Genomic DNA, 26,007 nt, shown 5'->3' with positions numbered 1-26,007 from the left:
CCAGCTTCCCTGGAGGCCCCCTGAAGTGTAAGAGGCAAATGGGAGCTGGTGCTTTCGTACATCAAGCTGGTCTGAGGTGGTCCTGTCTAACCTCCCAAAACAAAGGACCCTCAAGCAAGTTGCTCCATTTATTTCCTCTTTTCCAGTCAAGTGGCTGCATGTGTCCCGTTTGCCAGCGCAGGCGGAAACACCGACGCTGCCGCAGGTGACAGAGGCCGCAGGCGGGAACGGGCAGCACCCTCAGCGAAGCCGCCCGACGGGGGCGGGGCTGCACCCCCACTGCCCCTCACAACTCCCAGCTCCCGACCCCCCCCTCAATTCCCAGCTCCCACTGTCCCCTCACAGCTCCCGACTCTTCCCCTCAATTCCCAACTCCTACTGCCCCCTCACAGCTCCCGACTCCCGCTCTCAACATTCAATTCCCAATTCCCACTCTCCACTCGACTCGACTCGGCCCAGCCCGGCCCGGTCCCGCCCCGCAGCCCGCCCCCCGGCAATCTCGCGGGATTATGCTAATGACGTCTACACCGCCCCGCCTCTCCGCTCCTCGCCCGCCCCGCGCCCTCCCTGGGCGGGTGAGCGCGCGCGGCCGCGGTGCGCTGTGGGATAGTGGCGGTATAAAGTGTACGCTCGGCGCGGCCGTGGCTGAGGGGGTCGGCGTGAGCGGGGCATGAAGATGGCGGACGCCAAGCAAAAGCGGAACGAGCAGCTGAAGCGCTGGATCGGCTCCGAGACAGACCTGGAGCCGCCCGTGGTCAAGCGCAAGAAGACCAAGGTGAAGTTCGACGACGGTGCCGTCTTCTTGGCCGCCTGCTCCAGCGGAGACACCGAGGAGGTGCTGCGACTTCTGGAGCGGGGCGCCGACATCAACTACGCCAATGTGGACGGGCTCACCGCTCTCCACCAGGTCGGTGCTGGGCCGATCGAGGGGCCCCTAGCCGGACTGGGGCGGAGGGGGGCGAGGCCGGCCGAGCTCTTCCCCCCGGTGGAGGAGGTGGAGGAGGAAGGGGCCGGAGGCGGCTGCGCTCCCTCCGCTGGGGGGTGTCGGGGCGGGGAGGTGGCAGCAGGTCAGCCTGGGACCGGCCGGGGGCCGCGGGCCGAGCTCCGCGCCGGCGGGGCTGCAGGGGCGGGAGGCTGCCCCCCCTCCCCTCGGGCAGGGCGTCGGAAGGGGCGGATGGGCCTCTCCTCCGGTGGGAGGGAGGTGCCGCTGACCCTCTTTCGTTTTCCCCTTTTGGCACCGCTTCCCTCGGAGGGCCGGGGGGATCGGGCCCAGCCCCGTGTGGGCTGGGGGGCCGGAGGCAGGTGCCCCCCCGGCGTGGGAGGGTGACCGCAGGTGAGAAGGAGCGGGCCGCCCTCGGGGGGCGCTTCTGCCGCTGCCCCTTGCCCGGGATCCCGGTAGTAGTTCCCCTCTTCCCTCGTCTCCTCGGTTCCGCAGTAGAGCCGATTAAAGCCCGCTCGTGTGTGCGGGCGGCCGTGTTAAGAGACGGATCATCTATTTCTCTCCGGTTTCTAGGGGAAACCAGTGTTTTGTTCATTATATAGAAACGCGCATCAGTAAGGGGCTGCTTATTTTCGTTACCGATAGCTCTCGCCGCAGTGTAAAAGCTTAACTTCAAGAGGAGCAGGGGTCTTAAATTTTTTTTCGTGCGTTGGAAAGTAGTAAAAAACCCAATCCATATTGCTTTGTTCTGGTGTGGGTATGTGGGAGGGGTGTTGGTGCCGAGGGAGGTAACTTTCACTTGGGCCGGGGGGGGGAATGGACGGGAAACTGGCTGTGAAGTTTCCTCAAAATGGATGCTTTGTGCATGTTGAACTTCATAGCAGTCTGATTGGAATCTCAAAACGTTAGCCAAATAAGGAAAGGCTGTGGCAATCCGGAGATAATGCGGGTTTGCCTGAATAGTTTTTTTTTTCTCTAGAAGGCCAAAAGCTTCCACACAGTATTAGATTCACTGAATATCTGGAAAGCAAAAAAATATCTTTGACAGGCTGGCTTCTTGTTCTGAAGTTTAGAAGTTGTTCAGTAGTTTTAAAAAATATCTTAATGGTTACATGTTGTAGGTTGATCAAGTAGAAATCTTCCCCAAATGGTTAGGTGAGGTGGTTTCTTACATTAAAAAAATAAGATGGTGAATTTGTTTTCTCCATCCTGTATAGGTTTTTCAAGGATATGAGGCACTAGAAATACATAAACTGCCTTGCAGAACTGGATAGAATCCCCTCTTGAGCATGGGATATAAAATTCTACGACTCTTTGCTCTGTTTGCTGTGTCTGAGTTGTCACTTGCTCCCGTGTAAAGGGTGTTGGTTTACTTTCAGTTGTGAACTGAACTGGAAGAATGAGTGTGTGTTGTGGTTAAGCCTGTCAGCGTGTTACTGCAGCACGGTTACCTGACTGCAGGCTAGCCTGTCACTTCATTGCAAGGTTTTCTGTTTTTATCCTCTTCTAATCAAGTTATGGTTGCTTCATGCTTCCAGGGAGCTCTGCATGAGAAGCCATACCTTAACTGGTTAGGTCCTTGGCTCTGCAAGTTGCTGTACTCCAGCCATTGGTAGGGAAGGATGACGTTTCGTTTAACTCTATTGTTAGAATAAGAGATGGCGTTCTTTCTTTCTGCTGTCCAGAAGGCATTTTCAAAATGTCTGTGATACTCCATACAAAAAAGCTTTCATCAGGGTAATTCTGAGCATATTCTCCCTCTTTTTTCGTATGTTGTAGTCAGCTTTCAGTTTGGAAGGGCAAAGTTTGAGGGAACAGAGGTAAAGATTTACATCACCGCTAAAATTCTTGCTCATGCTCCTCCTTTCCCCTCCCCTCCTTTAGTGATACCAAAAGACCTTTTCCTTGTCTGATTTTATGGTACTGAAAGCAGGTAAGGTCAGTTGTGAAGTTATAACCCTCTTGAGGCAGTACAGTAAGCAGAGGTTACCTGTTGCTATAAAAAAAATCCCATGTAACAAATCCATGCCTGTGATGACTCTGAATGATTTCACTTCATGATTAACACAAAATCTTATTTTCTTCTAATATGCCATATAAAAGGTGCAAATCACACATGATGTGGTCTGTAATATTAATTAATTAAATTAAATTTGGCTGCAGTGTGAAAAAAAGCTGTTCTCAAAGGAAGGTCTTCAAAAACTTATCATTCTTCCTGACACTTTTGACTGACTGATGGTAACTGTGTTCAAGTCCATATTGCTGTGTTTAAGACTGCCATGGAGTGCTGTTGCTTTGTGGTTCTGTGGTTGGTTGGGGTTTTTTCTGTTTTGTGTTGTCTGTCAGATCCCGTGTAGAAGACAGTGCTCTTCAGAGAAATAAATTTATCTCAGTAAAGGTAAAATTACTGTGATTTTCTGGGTTGTGTCTTTTTTGTCTTCCATCAATTTATTTTTTCCATTTTTTGGGAATGCATACATCTGAAATAGCGATAGAATTAAATATTCAGTGTAATATTTAGCCTTTGATTTTCCTGCTACATATGGCAGTTATAGGAAGAGACTTCAGCTTTGTTTTTCACAACCTAGGTAGTTGGAAGTGCTAAGGGGAAAGTATCATTAATCCTGAAATTCTGGTGAACTTTAGGTCTGGTCTTTAATGGAGCATCAAGCTTTGTTGCTGAAGCCATTAGCTAAGGTTTTTCTCTGAATGGGCTAGAGTGCTATCACTATCAGAGTGCTGCTTGTAGAATTGTTTCTCTTCATGCATATGGGAAAGAAAACAATTACTTGACTTGGTAGCTGAGAGGAGGAAAGTGGGGAGGATATATATAGGTACATGCTTCAGCTCTTGACAGTGCCAGTGAGCAGATTTTGTTTTATATCTGCACGTGCAGAAATGAGTGGACTTGAGTGCATCATATCTGAGGACAGATGGATTAAATTCTTCGTTATCTTGCAGAAGAGGAAAAATTGTCATTAGGTGGTTATTGTTCCTCTACGTAATTTTGAGTTCAAAGCTCGCTTTAAGAACTCGTTCTGCACGAGATTAGGCCTTCAGCACAAAGGACAAAACCCTTATGTAGGGTTTTCCTATCTATGAGATATATACGCAATGTAGCATATTGCAGCAGGATACTGTATATTGTCCTGCATGATCTGCATTATATACATATTATGTGTATGTATCTGTAAGACCAGAAGACTTTTAAATGAGAACTTAAATTTACAATCAGATGTCAATGCCATTTCTCCAGTGGAGGAAGAAGTTTGAATGTTGCACTTTCATACAGCTGTTATGCAGGATGAGCTCTAACTTGAAGTGCAGCTTTTCTAATCTGCCTTAACAATGGAATGTGAGGGGAACTTGAGACAAGAAGGAAGCTCAAAGGTGAGCTCTGACCTTGCAGATTATTAGTGTCTCCAGAGTGGGGGGGTAGAAGTGGCATATTCCGAAATGATTTTAAGAAGAGGCTATATAATATTTTCAATAAAACCTGATCTCTTCTTAGGCAGATGTATTTCTTCATAGTGGGATTCGGTTCTTTCATCCCAAAAGCTTAACGCCTATCATTCCTCAGAGTTTGGACTCTCTTCTGCTTTCCTTGGCTTTCAAGAAAGAGAATTTAGTTCACTAGCTCTGACTGGAATTTATTGTTTAAATAGCTGAAATTAGTTTCTCTCGAAGTTATGTGGAGCTCTGTACAGGAAAGTGGAGCCCACCCTTTCTGGACAGCACCACGGAAAGACTGCATGTAGTGGGGGGGGACCACGATGTGGCCAGTTTCCTGGAAGGCTGGATTTCCTGTGCACATTGCTCCTCTGGGAATATCGCGTATGCAGTGTGGAGTACCTGCACACACCTCAGCACTGGCTGAGATTAGGCTGTGGTTGTATCACAATTTATTGTGTGTATCACAGTTTATGCAGCCTGCTTTTTGACTGCCCTTTTTCTCTGAGGCTGCTCAGACCTAGGAGATAGTAACCTTGTTTTTGGCCTACTTCTCTCTGGGTGAGGAAGGTGAGTGCTGTAGCCTGATTCCACCACACAGCATGGAAAGAACATGTCCTGCTGTGCTGATCTTACCTGTTCTGGGAAGGGTACTGCTTTTGAGGTAAGATAAGGGAAATTCTCTTGGCTATTTGTGCATGGGGATTATTGCGCACCCACAGGGGATGTTGTTGGTGAAGCCCCCAGCTCCTTGTTGAAGAATTCATGTAATCTTTTTTGTCTGACAACTACAGTTTAATTTAAAGCAAAATTCCTCTAAGGCTATCTCTCTGTATCAAAGTGTTTTTCTGCACCTCTTGAGGTGCTCAGTTGAATATGAATGTAAAACTGTTTTGCCAACATTATAGTTACCTACTAGGTTGCAGATAGAGCAGTATGCAGTGTTACTTTGATTTGCTGCCACTGTTGTAGGACTCTGCTCTGTTTATCCCCGAATACTAATTAAGATTGTGTGTTTCACAGAATGTTTGCTTACTCTGAGTAAGAACAGTTATTGCTGTTATTTCCTTTGGGTTCTACGAGATCTATTTATTAGAAGTACCTTCCTTTGCAGGAGTTTTTGCAGCTGTTTATGTGGAAAGTTCTGTCGTGGCTTCTGGTGGCATATTCTTAGTACCTGATATGGTAACGAGTGTGGATACCTCTGGCACCAAGTGTGTTCATATTACAACATCCTTTCAAACTGCAACCAGTGATGCAAAAGCAACATAAAATCTACCAGCACTGGATCCCTTTGCCTTAGAATTTGATAGAGGGCATTATGGCTGCACTGTCTGTATTCCTTCTGATGAATGGTATGATACCGCTCATGTATTTGAGCTGGGGCTGCAGCACATCAAGCTGTTAAGATCAAAGACCAGGTTGCCAGAGTCTTAAATCTCTAGAATGTTTGCATCATAGCAGCAGCACCTAACAACCAAGGGTGAGGAAGGTATGGAAATAGCTCAAAGCTATCCTAGTGACCTCCTGGCTATGACTTCTACCATTACTCTTTCAGAGAATGAAAATACTGGTGCATATGGTAAACTTGTTAACTCCTCAAAACTGTCGAGTAGGTGGACTTCATTTCATACTGAAAGGTTTGTACTCAGTTACAAAACTGATGTCAAAGTCTCACTGTTTGGAGAGGAACCAACCTACTAATCACCAAACCTCCTAATGCTCTCATTGTGGATGTTCTACCACTGAGAATTTTGGAGTAGTTTGTTCAGCTTGTTTTATTATTCTTTTATTGTGGCTTTTTTTCCCTATTTATCTATGCTACAAGATAAACAGAGAAAATTAGTCCAGAAATAAATGTATTGTTGACTTCACTCAGTGATCAGACTATAGAGGCATATTTGTTTAAATTCCCTTTTGTAATTGGTTCTTGTGTGGGCCACAGATCTTTCTCTCTGTAGTTACAGTAGCTAGGTTCAGGTGGTACAGTAAGTACTTGTTGACTTCCTACTGATGTTGTCGTCTAAGCTTTTAAAAAAACTTTTTTTTACTCTTTGAAAGGTAGGCAAGAAGAGGGGGGGAAAAAAAGGTGTGATTTTCCATAACACACTGTGAGTATAATAGTGGAAATTTAAATACTGTATTCAGAAAATTGTGTTCTCCTTGGTGTTTTATGAAAGAAACGAGTAACAATCTCTTCACCGTTTTAGGTTTTTTATTTCCATCAAGTCTGAACCTGGGATTTCTATGTATTTTCATTGCTATGGGTATTGCTTGTGCACAAACAGAATAATCCAAGTGAATTCTAGCATACAGAAATTACTTAAAATATTTAAAGCCAGTTTTCATGTTAGTGTAACTGACAGATTTCTTAAACTTGCTAGTCGTGGAGGAAGAGCTCTGCATTCCAGTGTAAGAATGAATTCAGCTGGTAAGGATTTAGTATTAGTGAAGCTAATGTTCAGGGACAATTTCTTTTGGTCTCTAGATATGAATTTCACTGTAGCATTAATGCTGCTTTTACAGTACAGCTTGGTCTCTGGTTTTCTATGTGTTCTAGTATATTTTTGGTATTATTAGAACACTTTCTCATGATAAGCCATCAAAAAGCACCTTGTAAGAGTAGACGAGATGTGCTTTTTTATGTATTAATACAATTGATGTGAATACACTTGATTTAAGGCCTTTATGATTTTGACATTGTAGTAGCAAGAATACTGTTTTACCAAATGATTGAATTTGGTAAAAAAACATTGAATATTATAAGTTGTTAGCTAAATCTGAGGCTAGGAGATGGGAGCAGTCAGTATGAATCACCAGTAGATTTACTGGAGGGACTGTATTCCAGGCTTAACAATATATGCTACGTTTTAGTTGGAACAGATGGTTTGACAGGCTCTTGTGCAGTTCTTTACTTGTTTATCCCTTTGCTCATGCTCTCAGTTGCTCCCTTTCTCAAAGTTATTACTTAGGCTAGTAAGACACTTAGTGCAATCCTCTCAAAAACTGAGAGCCCAGCAGATTGGTAGTCTCTCTGCGTAATTGTGTTTCCCAAGGCTGGACTCACACCATGTGGAATTGAGGAACATGACTTGTTCTAGCAAATACTGAAATTTTATCCAAGGATACCTCTGGGTGGATTAGAACTTAGATGAACTAATATGCTCTGAAAGCTATGTGGAGGTAGTTTTGAACAACTGTAGCATGAGTGCAATACCTTTCTGGGATTCTTGCAGCCAAGAAACTGTAAATTAAATCTTATTACTGCTGTATTGTAGTATAAATCTAGATCACACCAAATAAGACATGCAGCATATGAGGGCATTTGCCTAACAAATGTTTTGTCAGTGCCCAACAGTATATTTTTCTTCATTGATCTTGACAAGTGTAAAATGCAAACTGGAATGCAGCTGTAAGGCAGTGGAGCCATCCCTAAGCTGGTCAGCTTCTGGTGCTGCTGGATGGGTGGAGACATTCCAGGCTCCTTTACTTTCCTATTCCTGAAATGACAGTCAATGGAAAGCGTGGCATAAGAGTAGTGGCATTCCTCAGCTCTTTCCTTTCTAGTAATTTCAGGTCTGTAAGATAGAATACAAGAAGGCAAAAGATGATCACGGTACTTGGTGGGGGGGAAGTATCGTTGAATTATTCTTTTTTAATGCATTGTTTTGACAAGATCTGGTACCCAGCTCTTGTGTTTCAGTTATTGAGCACACTGAATCAGCCACTGTGCTGATCCTGGAAACTCTGAATCTTTGATGGCTCATTGGCAAAACCAAAATTAGAGCAATATGATGAAGTTTTTGATCAAGACTGTTTCCCATTTATGCCTGAGTGATGTTAGCACTTACCCCAATAATGTATTTGTTAGGCTAATGGCTTCTAAAGGTCTGTTAAACAGAGTGAAATGTGGAGCTGGCTTTGAGAAGAGGGTGAAGCCCCTGAAAATCAAATGTAGCCTGATTTTGGACCTACACACAGAAGTAGGTTTATCTTCAAGAAGGCAAATAAATAGTTCCTATAATACTGTAGTTTCTGAATGCTTAAATTTGGTCTACAACTAGCACATGACCATTGATTCTCATACTAAATTATTTGTAAGCTATTGTTAGAAATGGTTGTAACCCTAAAACATTCAAAAGGATCAAGTCTCTCACTGATTATTTTTTTAAATTATTTTTAGTTCAGTCTGAAATATGCTTTGATTTATTTTCTCCTGTTATGATTGTAGTTCAGGGTCTTCAGTTGGAACCATGGCAGCTTGCTATGATGTGATCAGTTAGCCAGCTAGTGATGATTATTAGACAATAATAATCTGGGGTGATGATTATTATTATTATTATTATTACTATTAATTTAGTTCTGGGGTGATTATTTAGTTTTGGAGTTTGTTTGACCGCCCTGACTGTGAAGCTAGAAGAGTAACCAGAGTCATCTATATAGACAAACTTCTTGAGTATTTGAGGTTTCTTGTACATCAAGGAATTACTTGCAATTGTTAGCTTTATGTTGTGGATCTGATAAAAATATCTATCTAGATAGATATATCTCTTGTTTTTTCAGTTTCCTAGGGTTTTTTCTTTTTTTGCTCTTTCACAGAAGGACTGAGGTGAATGTTAACATGAAACCTGTTTGTTAGTAATTCTAACAAATCTCTAATCTTAAAGGATGAACTTACCTTATGAGTTCTTCTTAAAATTTCACACTTGAAGCAAGTATTTGTCTAAGGCAAAATAACAGTATCTTCATCTGGTAACCAAGGTGAACACATCTGACAAGGATGTACACTGTGTGTGTGTGGTCAGTGCTGCCTTCTGAAGCAGGTCACTTAGATGAAGCTTTCACTGAGGAGCTGCATTCCTCTGTCAAAGCTGGAATCCTTGTGGGCCCCTTTTGAAACTGGAACACCATCTCAGACTTATGGCTTTGAAACTCTCAGCTTACAAATATCCTGAAATTTCCTTTAGCACTCTTGGCTGAAAACCTATGCTTTTCTTACTGAAGTAGAAAAGTTTTTATTTTAAGGCTGCAGAATGTGTTATCCCAAGCTTTAACAAAAGTGCTGTTGCTTGCAGTGTGTTTGCAAATAGATGCAAGTTATACTTGAATAAGTAAGCTAAAGTGAGTAATTTTATCAAAATAAGCCAATTTTCTAAAAGTGTATCTCCTCATCCCAGAGATGAAACAATCTGAAACTGCTTGTATTATTTCCTCAATCACTGTGTATTGCAACTACTAGTCATGTATTCTAGAAAATAAGTAACCCTGCTTATTGTTGTTGCAGAATTAAGGTTTTTTTGTATTTTTATTTCAATTGTCATAAAAAGTCAGCGCTCTTTAAGTTGTTCTGCTAATCTGTTATTTGGAAATGTTTTTAAACATGGTGCTTTAATCTGCTGCAAATTTGGGCAAAATGAAACCTTAGGTTTTTTCCAAAATGAAGACTGAAAATTGGGGTGCTAACGTTGTGTCTGTGGGCCGAATGTGGACTCGTAATAAGTAATAATCTCATTTCTATCCAATCATATAAAATAATGTCTTAAAGCTTGCCAAACTTCACAATTTCTCACCACTTTTGTTTTATTCAGCTACTGTAGCAAATAGAAGTATTTTAGGTCTTGTTTTTTTATGAGGAGCCTGCACTTCATCTCCTCAGTAGAAAATAAAAGTTTAGTGCTTACCTCTGAAAGAAGAATTTTTGTGTAATGTCAGTTTCTTGGTTCCTGAGTATAACAGAGCAGAGGGGGTGAGTTGTGCTAGCGCTGGGACTGTCAGTGAGTTTTTGTTTATGAACCTCTCTGGATGTGGCTTTTTGGTCACTCATCGTTTACTTCCTTGCAAGACAGCCTAGCCAGATGCTTGGCACTTGGCTCTCTGTAGCTGTTTTGTATGTGTTTAATAGTGATAGTGGATGCTAATGCTTGTAAGTCACAGTGCTTATCAGGTATTTGTACACTTAGGAAGAGAAACAGCTTTCCTGCATCCCTGCAGAGGAGTAACTTAACAGGTCTAGTGTCACTTGTGCTTAACACTTCTAATAGACTTATTAAATATTGAAGGTGGGCTTTGGCTGGATCTATCAAACATGACTCCTAAGAAAGCGCATGAAGTTACTGTAGAAACAAGTCTTATTTATAGCTCTAGGTAAATACAGCAGTGGTGATTTAAAAACTACCAGTTTTAAGGAAAACAGGGAACAACTTGGTGCAAATGACAGAAGATACATTATATATTTTGTAAAGTGTTTTACCACTTACCCATGTGGGAACTGGAGGTGGGAGAGCGCTTTCTCAGTTGTTTTCTCAGCAATTGAGGAGGTTGCTGTACTCTATAATAATAAAAAACATGTCAGTTGTAATTATAGCAAACAGCATTTGCAAGCTCAAGTAGCTGTTAAGATATGACTGCTGGAGATGAGCACTATTAGAATTTTTTTCTGCAAGAAGCTTAATTTTGTGAGAATAGTTGTGCCTGTGAACGAAGTGTCATAACTTTCTGGAGCCTAATCATTAGTAGGTTCTATGGTACAAGGAACATGGAAACAAGAGTTTTTCTGGATGTGTATTGAGCAGTTCCTAAGAGAAGATAACAGCTGCAGTTTGATTTACAAAGACTTTGCAAAAGCTAGGAAAGCCTACTAAAACAAAGTTTGTGATTATTAAGATGGTGGGTTGCAAAAGCTGTTGCTGCAATTATGGTTTGACATCCTTTTTTAGAATAAGACACCTGCCATGTCAGGTGCATATGCTGGATTAAAACATAAAACCAAGAAAGCTCTGGCACAGAAAAGTTTGCATGATAGTAGTACTATTAAAAATACTTTTCCTTTTAAGTTTGTTTTTAGGATTTTTGTTATGATTTCTTGTGTGTGGTGGATTTTTTTGGCTTCCAAAACACAGTATATAAATAAATGCATCGCTAAAAGTTGAAGGCAGGCAAACTGTGGAGATTCAAATAAAAGACCAAATAGCACTTAAAAGTAACTTTCTGTTAAGAAACCTTGGCATCAGAACCATATCTTCTTCAGTGGCATCATTTATCATCAGCTACACAGAGATATGACTGAAGTGTTGGCTTTAAGAGCTAATGTGTAATTTCCCCCTTTTGGGAGATCCTCCAAGGGCTTTGTATCTCAATAGCTTCTTACCTGCACATATTTTAACAAGTACTTTGTCTTTTCAAGACAAACTCTTATGACAGCATTTGAAAGACTTTATTCTTTCATTTCTTATAGGAGTTTGGGTCCTTTTAATTTCTTCTCTGTAATTATCTAATTTTATTTTATATTGCCAAGCTAAATGACTTAAACACGAGAGAATTTTCTTGGTGCTTTTTTCTCCTTATTTTGCTTTGTCGTGTTTCACTGCTGATAATGTATTTGATAACATGCTTTGAATTCTATTACTATTTGAAGGGTGCTTATGCAGAATTTAAATAATTAACAGCCGAAGTCAACTGATTTGGACTGCTTCATTGCAGCTTAAACTGCAAGTATTACTTGGATTTTAAACTTTAAGTAAGAACCCTCAATTTTTAAAACAAAAATGGTTTAAGATCTGGATTCAGCTGTTCTGCATTTGAGTTCATAGTAGGCTGTAAAGCTGAGGAGTGTCGCTTAAGTAGGAGTGACATCACTAACTTTTTATCAATACACTTCTGTACTTGTCTTTTGGTAGCTACGATTCATGAGACACATATTACTCCATACAGTTGCATAAGTTTCTCTTTTTAAGAAGTTCTATGACCTAGATGAAAGTGGGCACTGGGAAACACAGGGTAAAAAACAATCTTCTGGTCCTAAAATAGAACAGTGGTAGAGGTAGGAATGTTTTTAATCCAGGTAAATTGCCGCCCTTTCTCTTTTTTCTGTCCTCCTGTCTCCTTGGTCTACTCATGTTCCAGAAACTGGGTTTTTTTACAATCAAATTCATCTGCCTTGTACCTTTTAATAAATAAGCAGCAGTGGTTTGTTATTGGTGCTTTTAGAATTATAAAAGCAGTCTCCAAATTCAAGTCTTAATCTGTAGAGACCTTATTAGGGTGCTGGTGTTTATAGAAGTCGAGCATGTGCCCTACTTGGATTTCTTTCTCTGTGAAAGGTCTGATGAGGGTTGGTTCCTTTGGTACTATCAGCAACCATTGAGACACATGATATTTACATCTGCACTTCCTCCTCCTTGTTAGGATACCCCAAACCCATGAGTGCACTATGAATTTCTCTCTGGAATGTTTTAATTTTGCTTAATTGCAGAATACAAGGAATTGTTCCTATAAAGCCAAATATGTAAACCGAAGGTTTCCATATACTTTGGCTTTTGTCAGGCTTAGAGTGTAGATTGTGAAATGCTTCTGGCACTTCTGATGACTCTTGATTCACTGAGAATATTATGACTCTGTTAAGGTATTTATCTCCTTAATCCCAATTATTTTTCGTATAATCATAGGCTTATTAAGGCTTGGAAAGGACCTTAAAGATCATCTAATCCCAACCAAACCCCTGCCATGGGCAGTGACACCTCCTGCTAGATCAGGTTGGTCAAAGCCTTACTAAAACTGCCTTTGAACACTGTCAGGGCTGGGTCATCCACAACCTTCCTGGGCAGCCTGTTCCAGTGTCTCACCATACTCACAGTAGGAAATTTCTTTTAACATCTAGTCTAAGTTTCCTATCTTTCTATTTGTACCCATTACTCCTATTTCTGTCACTACAGTTCCTGACAAAAAGTCCTTTTCCAGCTTCCCAGTAGGCCCCCTTTAGGTACTGGGAGATTGCTATAAGGTCTTCATGCAGCCTTTTCTTCTCTGGGCTTAACAGCCCTGATTCTCTCAACCTGGTCTGCCAGGGTCATGCTCCAGTCCTGTTACCAACTTCGTGGTTCTCCTCTGGGCTTGCTCCAAGCAAGCCCTTACGTTCATGCCCTTACGTCGAGAGCATCAGAATTGTACACACCACTCCAGGTGGGGTCTCACAAAAGCAGAGGAGAGGGGGAGAATCTCCTCCCTTGACCTGCTAACCACACTCCTGTTGACACAGCCCAGGGTATGGTTTGCCTTCGGGGCTGTGATCTCGTACCGACAACTCATGCTGAGTTTTTCATCAAACATCACCCCAGTTCCTTTTCCACAGAGCTGCTCTCACTCATCTGTCTGCCCAACCTGTAGGTGTGTCAGGGTGAAGTCCAGTTTTAGTAATGCTCTGGCTTTAGAAGTTGCATATAAGTATCTTTCTTAAAATCTTAGGTTAAGATGCAGATTGTGCCTAAACTGGATGTACTATGTGGGGGGGGGGGGGGGTTCTGCAATCTTCTTGCCTTCTGCATGTAGGACTTAAAGTTCTAGACAGTGCAGTGGCTTGAATTGATCAGTGGGTGGAACCTGACTCTATGATAACAAATGTTGGGAAGGAAGTTATTAACCACTGTAGTCAATATTGCAGAAAGTTGTCAATTTCTTAGAGGATAAATATGATTCGGTCCTTGCCCAAAACACTATATGCACACAACAGCAATACTGTTGCCAGTTTAGCAGAGAATGAAAAAAAAGTGAAGGGAAGTTCTTCCTAATATGTGATCACAGAATCAACTAGGTTGGAAAAGACCTTTGAGGTCCAGTCCAACCTATGACCTTAAACTACCTTGTCAGCTAGACCATGGCACTAAGTGCCACATCCAGTCTTTCCTTAAGCATCTCCTGAGATGGTGACTCCACCACCTCCCTGGGCAGCCCATTCCAATGCCCAGTGATCCTTTCCTTGAGGAATTTCTTCCTAACCTTCAGGTCCAACCCAAACCTCCCTTGGCACAGCCTGTCATCCCCTCATCCTGGTCATCAGTAAAGATATTAAACAGGACTGTGCCCAAAACTGATCATGGGGGATGTCACCAGGGACCGTCCACCAGCTGGATATAGCACCATTCACCACCATTCACTGAGCCCAGCCATCCAGCCAGTTCTTAACCCAGTAAAGGGTGCACTTGTCCAAGCCATGGGCTGCTAGCTTTTCCCAGGAGTATGCTGTGGGAAGCTGTGTCAAAGGCTGATGAGTAGCAGAGTGATGGGGTCATCTGGAATAACTAGGGAAAGGTAATGTGTCTGCCCCATTCTCTGCAAGGGGGCTGGAGGGAGTGAGAGTAGCCTTTAATTTGAAAATTACACTGAGCACAGTGTCTAAATTGAAAAATACAGCAGGGCTGTAATGTACTGGCTGAATGGACTGGTCTGTCAAAATAGGAGAATCCTCCCTTTAGGCAGCAAGGGGTGAGTTTCTGCAATTGAGTCAGTGATGTGGCTGCTTTGCTGTCTTGGATTTGAATGTGTACTCTGAGGCTTTTTTAATGTGAGACTTTTGACTTGCCATCAAGTGTGTCCCTTTGTCTCTGTCACAGGTAATGTCCAGAAAAGCAAGAATCAATGGGAAGTGCTGCATCTCATCAAAATAGTGCAAAAGGTCTGATTGAACTGGTTATGATAAAGCCTGTAGGACTTGCAGTATTGAGGAAAGCTTACTGGAAACCTCTTGCTGAAGATGCTGTACTTACAAGCTGCTGTGGTCAAGAAAAGTTGCATTTTTGCAACAGGAATAGGTATCTTTTATAGACAAGTATCAGAAGGCTGTAGATTAGAGCAAACTTGTAACAGTTTTGTTTGTCTACTTAGCTTTAGAAGTATTTAAATATCTTTGACTTTCTGATCTATTTCACTTAAACAACTTTTCATTTCTACCCCAATGAGTGCTAGCCTGCTTTTAAAACAGGCTGCTGTGATGGCTGTTGTCCAAGTTGATATACTTTTCTCCCTCCCACTTCAAGTGTAACTTATATTTTATGGTTACTAATTCTTAACACTGAGTGGCTTTTCTTTGCAGCTATTAAGAGGTGTCTTCATGTCATATAGTTTCTGTTGACTCTCGTGATGTCCCCTGTGTTCAGGGTTGAATAGGCAGGTGTGCTCCAGAACCTTCAGATGTGTAGTAGTGATGTAATTAATGCGCAATATCACCATGTCTTTGTACTGTTTTTAGAGTTTACAGTTACTGTACAGGTAGAACAGGTGCTTAGCTGATTGACAGTGCTCTTCAGCCATAAAACAACAAGCTAAAATTTTGGCTTGAAATCTCTGAATCCTTGATGCAATAAACCTTTGCAGCATTCTTTCTGAGCTTGGGAGTTGAAGCCAATGTCAGTAATTTTTTTTTTCTTTTAGGAGAATGTTTACATTGACAAGCTTTAACTTTCAAGTCTCTGCTATAGTGTTAGCGTTGGGTTTGACCTGTGGTTTCAATGTAAGTGTCCCGCTTCTGAATTAATTCTGAATTTTCTGTATTGCCATAATTCTCTCCTGTGTTTTGCCAGTAGTTGTAACAAGTTGTACTTCCACTAAGCACCATAAATCGCTGATCCTTTTTTTTTCCCCTGATTTCCTGCAAAGGACTGTGGGGAAGGAAAAGAATGGATGTTCTGCATTTGCTAATTGGTAAATGTATGAGTTGTACATGCCACAAATTAGGAGATAGAGAAATTTTGAATGCATGAAGCCAAAATCCTGCCTCTCCATCACTGTGATATGGGATTATTTAGTTTGTAATTTCATCCAGCATTTGAACTAAAACTGCTAGAAGTAGATATTAAATTCTCCAGTAGCAGTTGAATCTCAGGAGTAAAGTTCAGGGCAACTTTTGCCTCGGTTGATGAAGTCCTAGTAAACTTGCTTTGATCAACTTAGATTTTATTTTGTGCATGTGCTGGCACAGGCTAGTCCTTCAGTTTGTAACCAACTATGATGTGTAATCAAGTATAGCCAGATTGCTCTGACCTCCTGCAAGCTGGTCTCCTAAAATGGAAATTATCCATTTTGCAGATGGAAATTGGAGCCAAGCAGCTGTGAATTCCAGGAGACAAATACTGCAGCAAACTCATAACTTTGGTCGTCTATTCTAAAAACCAAATGACAGTTGAGCCTTGCATTTGCCACTTGCTTTCAATCCGTGATTTTTTTCCAAGAAGTCAGGAAGTATTTGTTTGAAGGCCCTGCTTACAATCCAAAGTTTTTTGTTTCTTTTTTCACATAAGTCTTTTCTTTGTAATACTTACTTTCCTTAAATTCCTCTCCTAAAACAACAAACTCTTGCTATTGCCCAACCTTTACTTCCATGGCTGCTGTTTTAGGGAGTTAGTGTTTATTTGCACTGAATCAGCTTATACTGACTGAATAGCAGGAAACAAGGATAGGTTGACAAATATGTACATTTTCATGCAGCAGTGATGCTGATCACCTGCAGTTGTAGAGGTTGGTGTGGAATTGCTTAACTATAAAGCCTGTTGAATGCAGAAGTGACAAATAATGTGCTTAGAAGGACACTTCCATGAATCTGTTTCTTAGAATTAAATGTACTGCCTAGATGAAAGATCTACTGTTTCTTCCTTAGTTTAGCTTTGGAAATTGAAGACAAAAACTGGGTGAAATTGTATTAGTTGCTAGTGTTCTGTGCTGTTCCCAGGGGACTACTTATTTAAACCTATAAAACCATCATTTAACTGTTGTAGAAATTTTTAGTCTGTGTGAAAGCTTGCTGCTTATTTTAGGTTTTCATGGAGGCTTGTAACTAGCACTACTTCAGGCTTAGATTTTGACAAAAATCTGACTTGTAGGCAGAAGGAAAGCTGGCAATATATGCAGGCAAACCACAAAACAGTTCTGCTAACATGTTCCCAAGGGTCCTATATAAACTGGAATAAAAATTATGCAACCTCCTTAATCTGTGTTCCTAGTAGCCATACTGAAACTTTGCCTTTAAAGAAAAAAAGCTTTTGTCGTTATGCCCTAAGGCTGCAAAAAAAACCCCAACTAATGCATCGAAAGGTGCAAAATCGTAAGGATCTTTCCCAACAGCCAAGTCACACTAAGAATTCTTTTTGGTGGAAGGTACTTTTTGGGTGACCATTAAGAAGGTGAAAGGCAAAATAGAGCTGTGGTTTGCCAAAAATGATGTAAAAGAGAAAAACCCAAAACACAACCAAAAATTTCTACTGGTCCTTGAAGACCAAAAACCGCTGTTGCACTGGTTTTACAACTTTTCTGATTTAGCTCTCAAGTGGTAGATGCAGTGAGCATGGTACTACTCTCTGTTACGAGGTGGGCTGTATTTAAAGTATATAAAGTATCTTTAGATGCTGATTATTGAGTGTTTGGTGGAAGGGGTTACTACTTCTGCCCCTGAAGTATCTGGAGGATGTTAGCTTAGCCTTTGTCTGCTTACTTTTAGGTGAATAAAAATGAGGGATTTTCTTCTACTTTAAAGACTCTTTTTTTGCTTAATCTGAGTTATGAGGCTTTTGATTTTTAGGGTCTAAGGAATTCTGACTTCCTCAAATCCTTGGCCATGGAAAGTAAGTACATAACTAGAGATACGATGCTATAGAGATACTATAGTTATGTACCAAACAACCTTCTGTTTCTTGCTGTATTCTATTGCCTTACTTTTTTTTCTGTTCCCAAGGTTACCAGAAGAAATAAAATTAATTTTGCTTTACGCATCTTTTTCCTATGTGCGTTTATCCAGCAGTTCCAGAATGCTGTTTGATATTACATTGACCTTGATAGCATGTAGCACTGTCTTTCCTGTTTTAGTCAGTCCGAGCAAGGAGTTTCTCTCCAGTCTGAATGCGAGCATACAGGCTTCAGTCTGCTGAACAGGGATGTCTTTGCTCAATCTATTCCTGGATCTCAGAGCTTACTTTTTTTGGCAGGTAGGTAGGCATGTGTTGTAATCTTTCCACCTACTGCAAAGTTAGTCTGGACAGAAATGTGGTCTTAATTCCTGAAAAGCATGGCATAGGAAGCAGAGAAATGAGTGGAAAGGAGGAGTTGTTGTAGCATACCAAGCAGAAAAGATTAGTTACAAAAAGAGTAACAAGTTTTTTTTTTATAGCAGAGTGTTCTTTGTTCCACAAAGCAGAAATGTAAAATGCAGTTGTTAACTTTAGTGCTGTGTAAGTAAGCAAATGTTTACTTAATACATGGGTTATCTTATATTCCTAGAATTTGCAGCAATCTTGTCTTACATTGTCTTTTGACTTTCTTTTTTTTTTTTAATGACATGTAAACAGGTGACTGAGAGGTGCCAGGGTACACTGGCTTGATGAGAAATAAGTTTCAACAGAAGGTACTTTTGGGTGTGGCTTTTTTTTTTTTTTATGAAAGTATGATTAGTTTGTCTGCTTTGAATTAGATACAGAAACATAGATGCCCAGTATACTTCTTCAGGAGTATTGTTTGGAGAGATCAGGACTGTTGCTGGTGTCCTAACTAATGCTTGTCTGTCTGGTTTTCTTGTTTTGTTTTGGGGTGGTTTGTTTGTTTTTTTTGTTTTGTTTTGGGTGGTTTTTTTTTCCTTTTTGGAGACACTGCTGGCTTTTTCTACACTCCGGTAGCTTTTTGGCTACTGAAGTAGAAATCTCTTCCAGAAAACCTGAATTACTCTGCAGATGTGGATATAGATCTTTCTGGAGATCCTGGTCTGATGTTTAAAGCTCTTAGTTTTTACAGTAATATGGGATTTATGTGCTAACTGCTGTATTCAATGGCTTTTCTCTCATAATGGCATAGAGACACAGCAGAAATTTCTAATGGAACAGTGGCTTTGCACAGGTCTCTGAAGACATCATTCCTGCTCTACAGTACCTCATAGTGGAAGATGTGTATGAAGTTTGGGGAGGAAGAACACAATCAAATACGTGAAATATACTTGCCTGCATTTTAATGTTTGATTCTTTTTCGAAGAAATTTTTTTTTTTACTTTTGCACCATTCTGTCAAACATAGATTGTACTATATTTGTATCTGTAACTGATTAATCAGTAATTGAGATGCACTATAGTAGTACTGGGGGGGGGGGGGAATTGTTGACAGGCTGTTTGGTGTTTGCTTTGTGGTGTGTTTTGTTTTTGTTTTGTGGTGGGTTTTTTTTGGGTTTTGTTTTTTTTTGGTTTTTTTTGTAACTTACCTTATTTAGTTGGGCAGACATAATTATTCAGCTTCCTTAGAGAAACTTTACTCCAACCTGTAAATATTTTGGCATTTTTTGGAAACAGGAATGCTGTCATGTGAAATTATCTGATCTTGCAAAATGTATTTTTTTTTGTAATAGTGTCTTCACACATTTAATGTAATAGCTATTAAATAAAAGAAATGCTGTACTGCTCTTCAAAGACTTTATTTCTAATGAGAGGATCTTTCAACAGTCTCTGATTTTTATTAAGTTTTCCTTTATAGAAAGCCAAGATCTTAAAGTGATAAATTAAAACTACACAATTGGTTACCTTCTTGCATATGAGATGGTATAAGTTTAGATCTCTGTTGGTAAAAAGATCTAAAGGTTGGGTCTCTAAAATCAATCCAAGAGGTGATAAAACTGTTGCTATATACTTGAGGGCAAAGAAGGAATGGGTTCAATTTTGTATACTGATATTAAAGTAGTTGAAAGATTTTTTTAAATAAATGGGCTGTAACTCTATCTTCAAGCTCATTTGAATTGTTAATTTCAGCAAATTTTATCTTGCTTTAGCTATAGTTCTGTATTTGTGATGTTCTGAACATGCTTAGACTTAAAGCATCCAACAAAAACAAAGTAGCTTGCTTGCAGTAATGGAAAAAATGACTCAGTTCAAGTTGAGAACAGAAATTAGCTAAAAGGCAAACAGGAATTCTTAAAACAGAAGCTAAGTTTAAGCACTTCATAAATGACATTGAAGATAATCTCGTACTTCTGGTTTTTCAGTTACACGCGTGCTTCAGTCATAGTGCTCATTTGTCATTTTCACTAAAATTTCCCAGTTTTGCCAAATAGATTTCATACTTTGGTGTGCTAGGATGGGTCTGCTACTACTTTAGTTCAAGAACCATAAGATAGCACAGTACAGTCATCTGAGATTAAGGTACAGTTTAACTGAGGAAACTCATGCTGCCAGCTTATAAATGACACCTGAAGAATAAGGGTGGTGCCAGTTTGCCTGTCTTCTGCCAGTAGCTGTGTGCTTCTTTGCAGTAATGAGGAGATTGCTGGTGATACAAGGGCCATCAGCTGTTCAGCTTCTCTGGTACTAGTCTGCGTGCCAGAGTTCTGAGATGTAGATCAATTCACAAATGAAAGAAATAAGCCATTTCCTTATGAGCAAGACATATAGTGTATTGCAGTTCCACATTTAACCTTCATTTAGACCTCATATCTTCAGTTCAAGACCTTAAGTACAGGGTAATTTTGAATATTAAGAATTAATAGGGAAGATTGCTGTAATTAGGGAGTCATTACTTCATAGTTGAATGAGGCTAGCTCATAGATGTCTCATAATCAACAATAAGGTGCTTTTTTTCCTTGGATTCTTGTTTCATTCAAGCTGTTCTAGCTAGACTTTTGCCCAAGCTAAAACTAGTAAATGGAATGTTCATTCTGAACTACATAGTCATATTCTGCAGCATTATATTCTTGCTAGGCCTGTAGTTAGACATGTAGAGGTACCTACCAAAACAGTACTTGGAACTTGTGTAGTAATGCACGTTGCAGTTGGGTAGACATTTATTTTAGAGATAGTTATTTTGTTACCTCAGTGCTCTCTAAATACACTTATAAATATTAACTCCTGATTTTTTGATATCCAAATGAGCTCCAAATTACAGAAAACTGGCTTTGTTATCAGGTTTCTCAAGGGGAAGTGAAAATTAAACACAGAATCACTTCTTTTTCAAGGTGATGATTCTGAGTTTTCCTTTTTTTACCTACCTACATCCAGTCTTTGCTGCTGGCTTCTGCACGAATGCTGTCTCCATTACACAGATGGCTTAAGGCACAAGCATGCGTAGACTTCTTCCCTAGATAGCATTAGCTTCCCAAATAAGAATGGGGAAGTCCTGGAGCAAGGGCTTTGGTGTACCTTTATAGGCACTGGCCACATTTCAGTCCAACAGTTTTCTAATCTCATTGTTATACTCCACAGACACCTGAACACAGCAATTTAAAGCATAAGGAAAATTTAACACTGTGAGCCTCTTTTTTGTTATTTGTGATAGCATCAATTCATGTTACACTTGATAACTTCTTCACCAACTATTGTTGATCACTTTTAAGAACATTATGAATCAATACCTTAATCTGAAAACCTCAATTTTCAATGCTTGTGTAAGAAACAATAATTGATTTCTTTATAAGTCTTTATACAGCTTTACCATAGAAGTAGTGAGAAACAGACCCAAGAACTGGATCTTGCTTCTATTCCTGGAAACACTTAAGCTTCTGTAAATACCACAACTTCAGTAGAATTATTTGTGAGGCTTGCAGATTTGTGGCCAAACTCTACAGCCCTTGGTATACTTGGAGCATCCTTTTTTAGTGCTCAAGTTTAAAATGATACCTTCTAGGTTCTCCAGAACTATAGCTATAACTTAAATGCATCTTTCTAGATATTCCCTTCTCTATAACAATAAACAACTCATAGCCAAGCACAGGGTTTGCATCTGTTTTAGCTAAATGAGTTGCTTAGTAAAAGGAACTATCCATGGTAATACCTAAACCTGTTTTACAACAGTACTTATCAAAGTACTTTTTCTGGTCTCTTAGATAATTATATGCTCTGCTTTTGGAATAGTGTGGTTAAATGCAAACCCTAGAGCAGCAAGGTGGTGTAAGTGTATTTTGTGTCATCATTGTTTTTGCTTGCCATCTTCATGTGGGACAGCTCAGCTCAGTTTTATTCAGCTAGTTGAATGACCTTATCCATTCATCAATGTGTGGGTGTCCTGTTGCTTTTCATTAAGGCTATGGAAATTGAGTCTTGTAACAATCTTAAACCTTTTTCTTCTGAAGCTCAACACGTACATTGATTTTAGTGCAGATATATATATTTTGTTGACGAGTATATCAGTAAAACAATGTTGTATGTAGATACAAAGAACAGCTGCAAAGTTACTGGAAGTTTCTTGACAAGAAAGTAACTTGATTTGGATTCACATAGTCTGGATCTGAACTTGTCCTTCTTCACTTTGAGCTCAAAAAGTGAGTGTTGCATTCTGCCGCATATCTTCTTTCACGCCTGTCCTCTGCAGTTGAGATGCAATTGTGTGACTAAAATGTCGATGAGCACTGCCCCATGTATTCAAGGTCAGCTGTTTGTAGGTTTTTGAAGAATGCTTTACCTTTGTGATCTTACTAGGCTTAAAACTTCAAAATCACATATTAAAACTTCTGATTTTCTCTCACCTGAATTTCCATTATTTTCCTAAATGATCGTGAAGACTGGTGGGCTGAATTTTGTTGATAATCAGTTACCATCTGTTCTCACTCTTCCTGGGCGGCAGGAGTGGAATGAGGAAAGGAGAAGACAATAACTGATTCTAAAATTTTTAGCTAATGACTGCTAGTGACTGGATAAGAAGGCCCAGAGTGACTATGCAGCATCACCTCCTCCTGTTTGTGTAGAGTGCCACGTCTTGTGCATTGCAGCTTAAGATGTTTAATTGCAAAGTATGTGACCCTTTAGCAACCTGTTCTGTCTCAGACATTAGTGATTTCCATGGGACTTCCATGGGACTTTAATTTTCCATATAGCCCAGACTAATGTGGAAAGGCAAAAACTCACCTGCCATCTCATTTCCTTCTCCCTCTTGCTTCCTAGTGTGTTACAGAGGAGTGCTTGTGATATTCATATGTCTGCAGCATGCTGTAGTTGTGTCGTCTTCTGCCTAACCTAATTCAATCTAATGAGTAAGTCCTCAGCAGAGCAGTAGTAGTAGGTTTTTCTGTGCCATTCCTAAAGCCAGGATGGTTAATGCTATATTTATTTCTTCAGTTTTACTCAGGGCTTTATATTTAGCAGGACTGATAAGGAGTAAATTTGAATCTAGAAATGTATCAATACAGTCTTTTCAAACAAAAGGTCAGCATCCCATTTGAGGCATCCCACAGAGGCAGTCTCTGCCTTTAAAGATTTCTTCTAAGGAGAGCCTAAGACCTTGTAAAATGTGCTTTTAGCAAGTTGATACCTTGCAGAGCAAAAATATATTTGTAGCTACTCTGAAGTTAACTGAAGTTGCTTGGTATAATGGTACATATTTCTGAACTAAGAATGCATTTACTTTTGATAGGGGTATAGATACTGTGATAGAGGTATAGATACTATGGTGCTGTTGTTGTTATAGACTAAATGCCTACTTAAGCACAAGTAGGCAGCGCCTGTGCATTCCCATATCCTGTTGACAGCTCCTGTACATTGCCATGCCCATTCACTCTTGTGTAGGGAAGTTTAATTTGTTGACTTGGCAAGTCATGTGGTAGATGAGTTTGCATTTGGACAGCAGTAACTGCAGTAACTTCTAAACTACTGATACAAGAACCAATTGAGCAGTCATTAAATTGCTACTTAGGTCCACCCAGTGACACAATTGTGAGAACTGGTCTTAGCTCTCCTCTGTGGATAAAATTAAACAAATCTACAGCTTCTTAAGGAATGTTTTTAATTCAGGGGAATGTTAGCCAAATTAATTCCAAACTTGAATAGAGATGGCTCCTGATTCACAGTCTGGTGTATAGATTTCAAATGTGTTTAGCTTCAGGGTCAAATTTAAGATCAGACTAAAGTTTCATCTTTTACACAAAGGTAGTTGTAATTTTTTTTGTATTTTTACCATGGTCACATATGTACTCAGTTTCTAATAAAACTGGTTCTGGGTCTTGTTTGGCTACCCACTGCTTAGTTTTTCTGCTTTGTTTTTTGTTGGTGTCTTTGTTAGATGGAGTATATTTGCTGAGGTGCAAAAAGGCAGCTAGGTCTGGCAGCAAACATTTACTGGAAGGAATAGTTCTGTTCAGATTGTGTTAATCTGCAGGCACATTTTTTTGTCCTTAGGAGTCAATAGGCTATGTGTTGATTGAAGAATTACATTCTAGTCCTACCTAAATGAAGTAGGTGCAAAATGTCCTACTTTATTCAACAGATCTGGTAGTGTGGTTTTACTATGAGGTTTGGACATCTGTTTCAAGAGGAAAACCAGTATTGACTAAACTGTGCATTTTATTGGCAAAATTGACCTTTCATAAAGGTTAATTGTGAAATTCTTATCTAACAAGATTAATGCAAATATTAAGGGGAGGTAGTATATAAGAAGTATGGCAGAGCTCTCTAGAAATTTTGATGCTGTGTCAGAAGTGTTTCTTCCCAATGTTTAAGTGCTTGGTTTCTTCTGAAAAATAAACCCTAGAGCTAAGAAGACGCTGTTGTCATGCTGGCACATACCTCTAACTGCAGCTTTTTCTATTCCTGTATTTATATGTCTAATCCTGAAGTTCATACTTATTTCTTTCTAGCCTCTTCGTGTAGACTGATGTTTCCTTCCATTGTCTTGAAAGATCCCTTGCCCTTGTCAAGTGGAACCCCTGCAGTCTTCTGTATTTTACACCCCTATCTGTTCAAGAATGTTTCTTTCTTCAGTTCTCTCTGCCCTTTCTCTGTAGACTGTGTATTACCATCTCCTTATAAGCACTTGCTCGTTAGAGTTATTCTTGTTGGAATCTAGGCTACAAATAATCTTTCCATGCAGCAAGTTGCTGCCTCTGATAAATGCAGGCTGCAGCCAGTGGCTGACAGTGAGATTCATTTGCTGTCAGACCCCTGAATTCGGCTTTTCTGGTACTTTTCATTTGCACCAAAGTCAAGGATGTTGTGTTTATGAATGCTACCTGCAGTTGTGAAATTGCTCTGGTCTTAATATTATGTAAAGGAGTGCATTCACTTGAATGTTAAGCTGTAGAATCTTCTGGAAGGCTATTTGCATGAGCTCAGTTAATGCAAAAGTAATGCTGTATGTGTAAGATTTAATTCTAAAGTGACTTAAAAACGTACTGCGAATGTTCATCTTAACTGTGATATATGAACTAAATAGACTTCATGGATAGATTTGTGTCAGCGTTTTCCATGGGAATCCCAGTGCCTTATATGGTCAACTTGCTTTGTAGTGCTCCAGTGAAATGAAGGCAGCCATCCAAAAGCAGGGGGAAAAAAACCAGTCCAGCTGTCTTTAGCTTTGTCTCTAATACCCTCTTTCTTGGCTTCCTTCAGTAGCACAGTAGCTAATTATTAACACTGAAAATGTGGCAAGAGCCTGTGTAGCTAGTAGAAGAAATTTCTTTTGTGGCAATGACTTTATACTGCAGATTTAATTAATCTAATGAAGGGTAGTAGCATATTGATAATACTGCTTTATTTCATAATGCGCTTTTGTTATCATGCAAGCTGTTGTGCCTCTACCCAAGCTTATTGTAAACTGGTTATCATTCCATAGCTGTTGCAGCCAGAGCAGGGTAGAGGGAGAGAATCCCCCCCTTGGCCTGCTGGCCATGCTCCTTTTGGTGCAGCCCAGGGTTGGCTTTCTGGGCTGTTAACACACACTGATGGCTCATGTTGAGTTTTCATCAACCATTACCCCAAGTCCTTCTCCACAGGGCTGCTCTCAATCACTTTTTTGCCCACCCCTGTGAGTGTGCCTGGGATTGCCTTGGCCCAGGTGTAGGACCTAGCACTTCACTTTGTTGAACTCGCGTGAGGTTTGCACTGGCCCATCTCAAGCGTGTCCAGG

General features: G+C 40.3%; 1 protein-coding gene across 10 annotated transcripts in view; it reads left to right on the top strand.

Annotated features, from left to right (window-relative positions):
- Positions 1-542: 542 nt before the first annotated feature.
- PPP1R12A (protein phosphatase 1 regulatory subunit 12A) overlaps positions 543-26,007 on the top strand; it is a 110,431-nt gene continuing 84,966 nt past the window's right edge. For 6 of the 10 annotated variants that reach the window (XM_041409713.1, XM_041409707.1, XM_041409706.1 and 3 more), the window contains exon 1: positions 543-907. In XM_041409713.1, the coding sequence (XP_041265647.1) occupies positions 671-907 (237 nt within the window). In that variant the 5' untranslated portion in view covers positions 543-670. The remainder of the gene's footprint in view (positions 908-26,007) is intronic. The other 4 variants (XM_041409712.1, XM_041409708.1, XM_041409714.1 and 1 more) reach the window with 2 other exon arrangements.

Source organism: Onychostruthus taczanowskii, unplaced genomic scaffold, assembly GCF_017590055.1.
Source record: "Onychostruthus taczanowskii isolate IOZ18803 unplaced genomic scaffold, ASM1759005v1 scaffold31, whole genome shotgun sequence".
In the NCBI taxonomy this organism is placed as follows: Eukaryota; Metazoa; Chordata; class Aves; order Passeriformes; family Passeridae; genus Onychostruthus; species Onychostruthus taczanowskii.
Note: the sequence above shows the minus strand (reverse complement) of the source record. Positions and strands in the feature narration are given on the sequence as shown.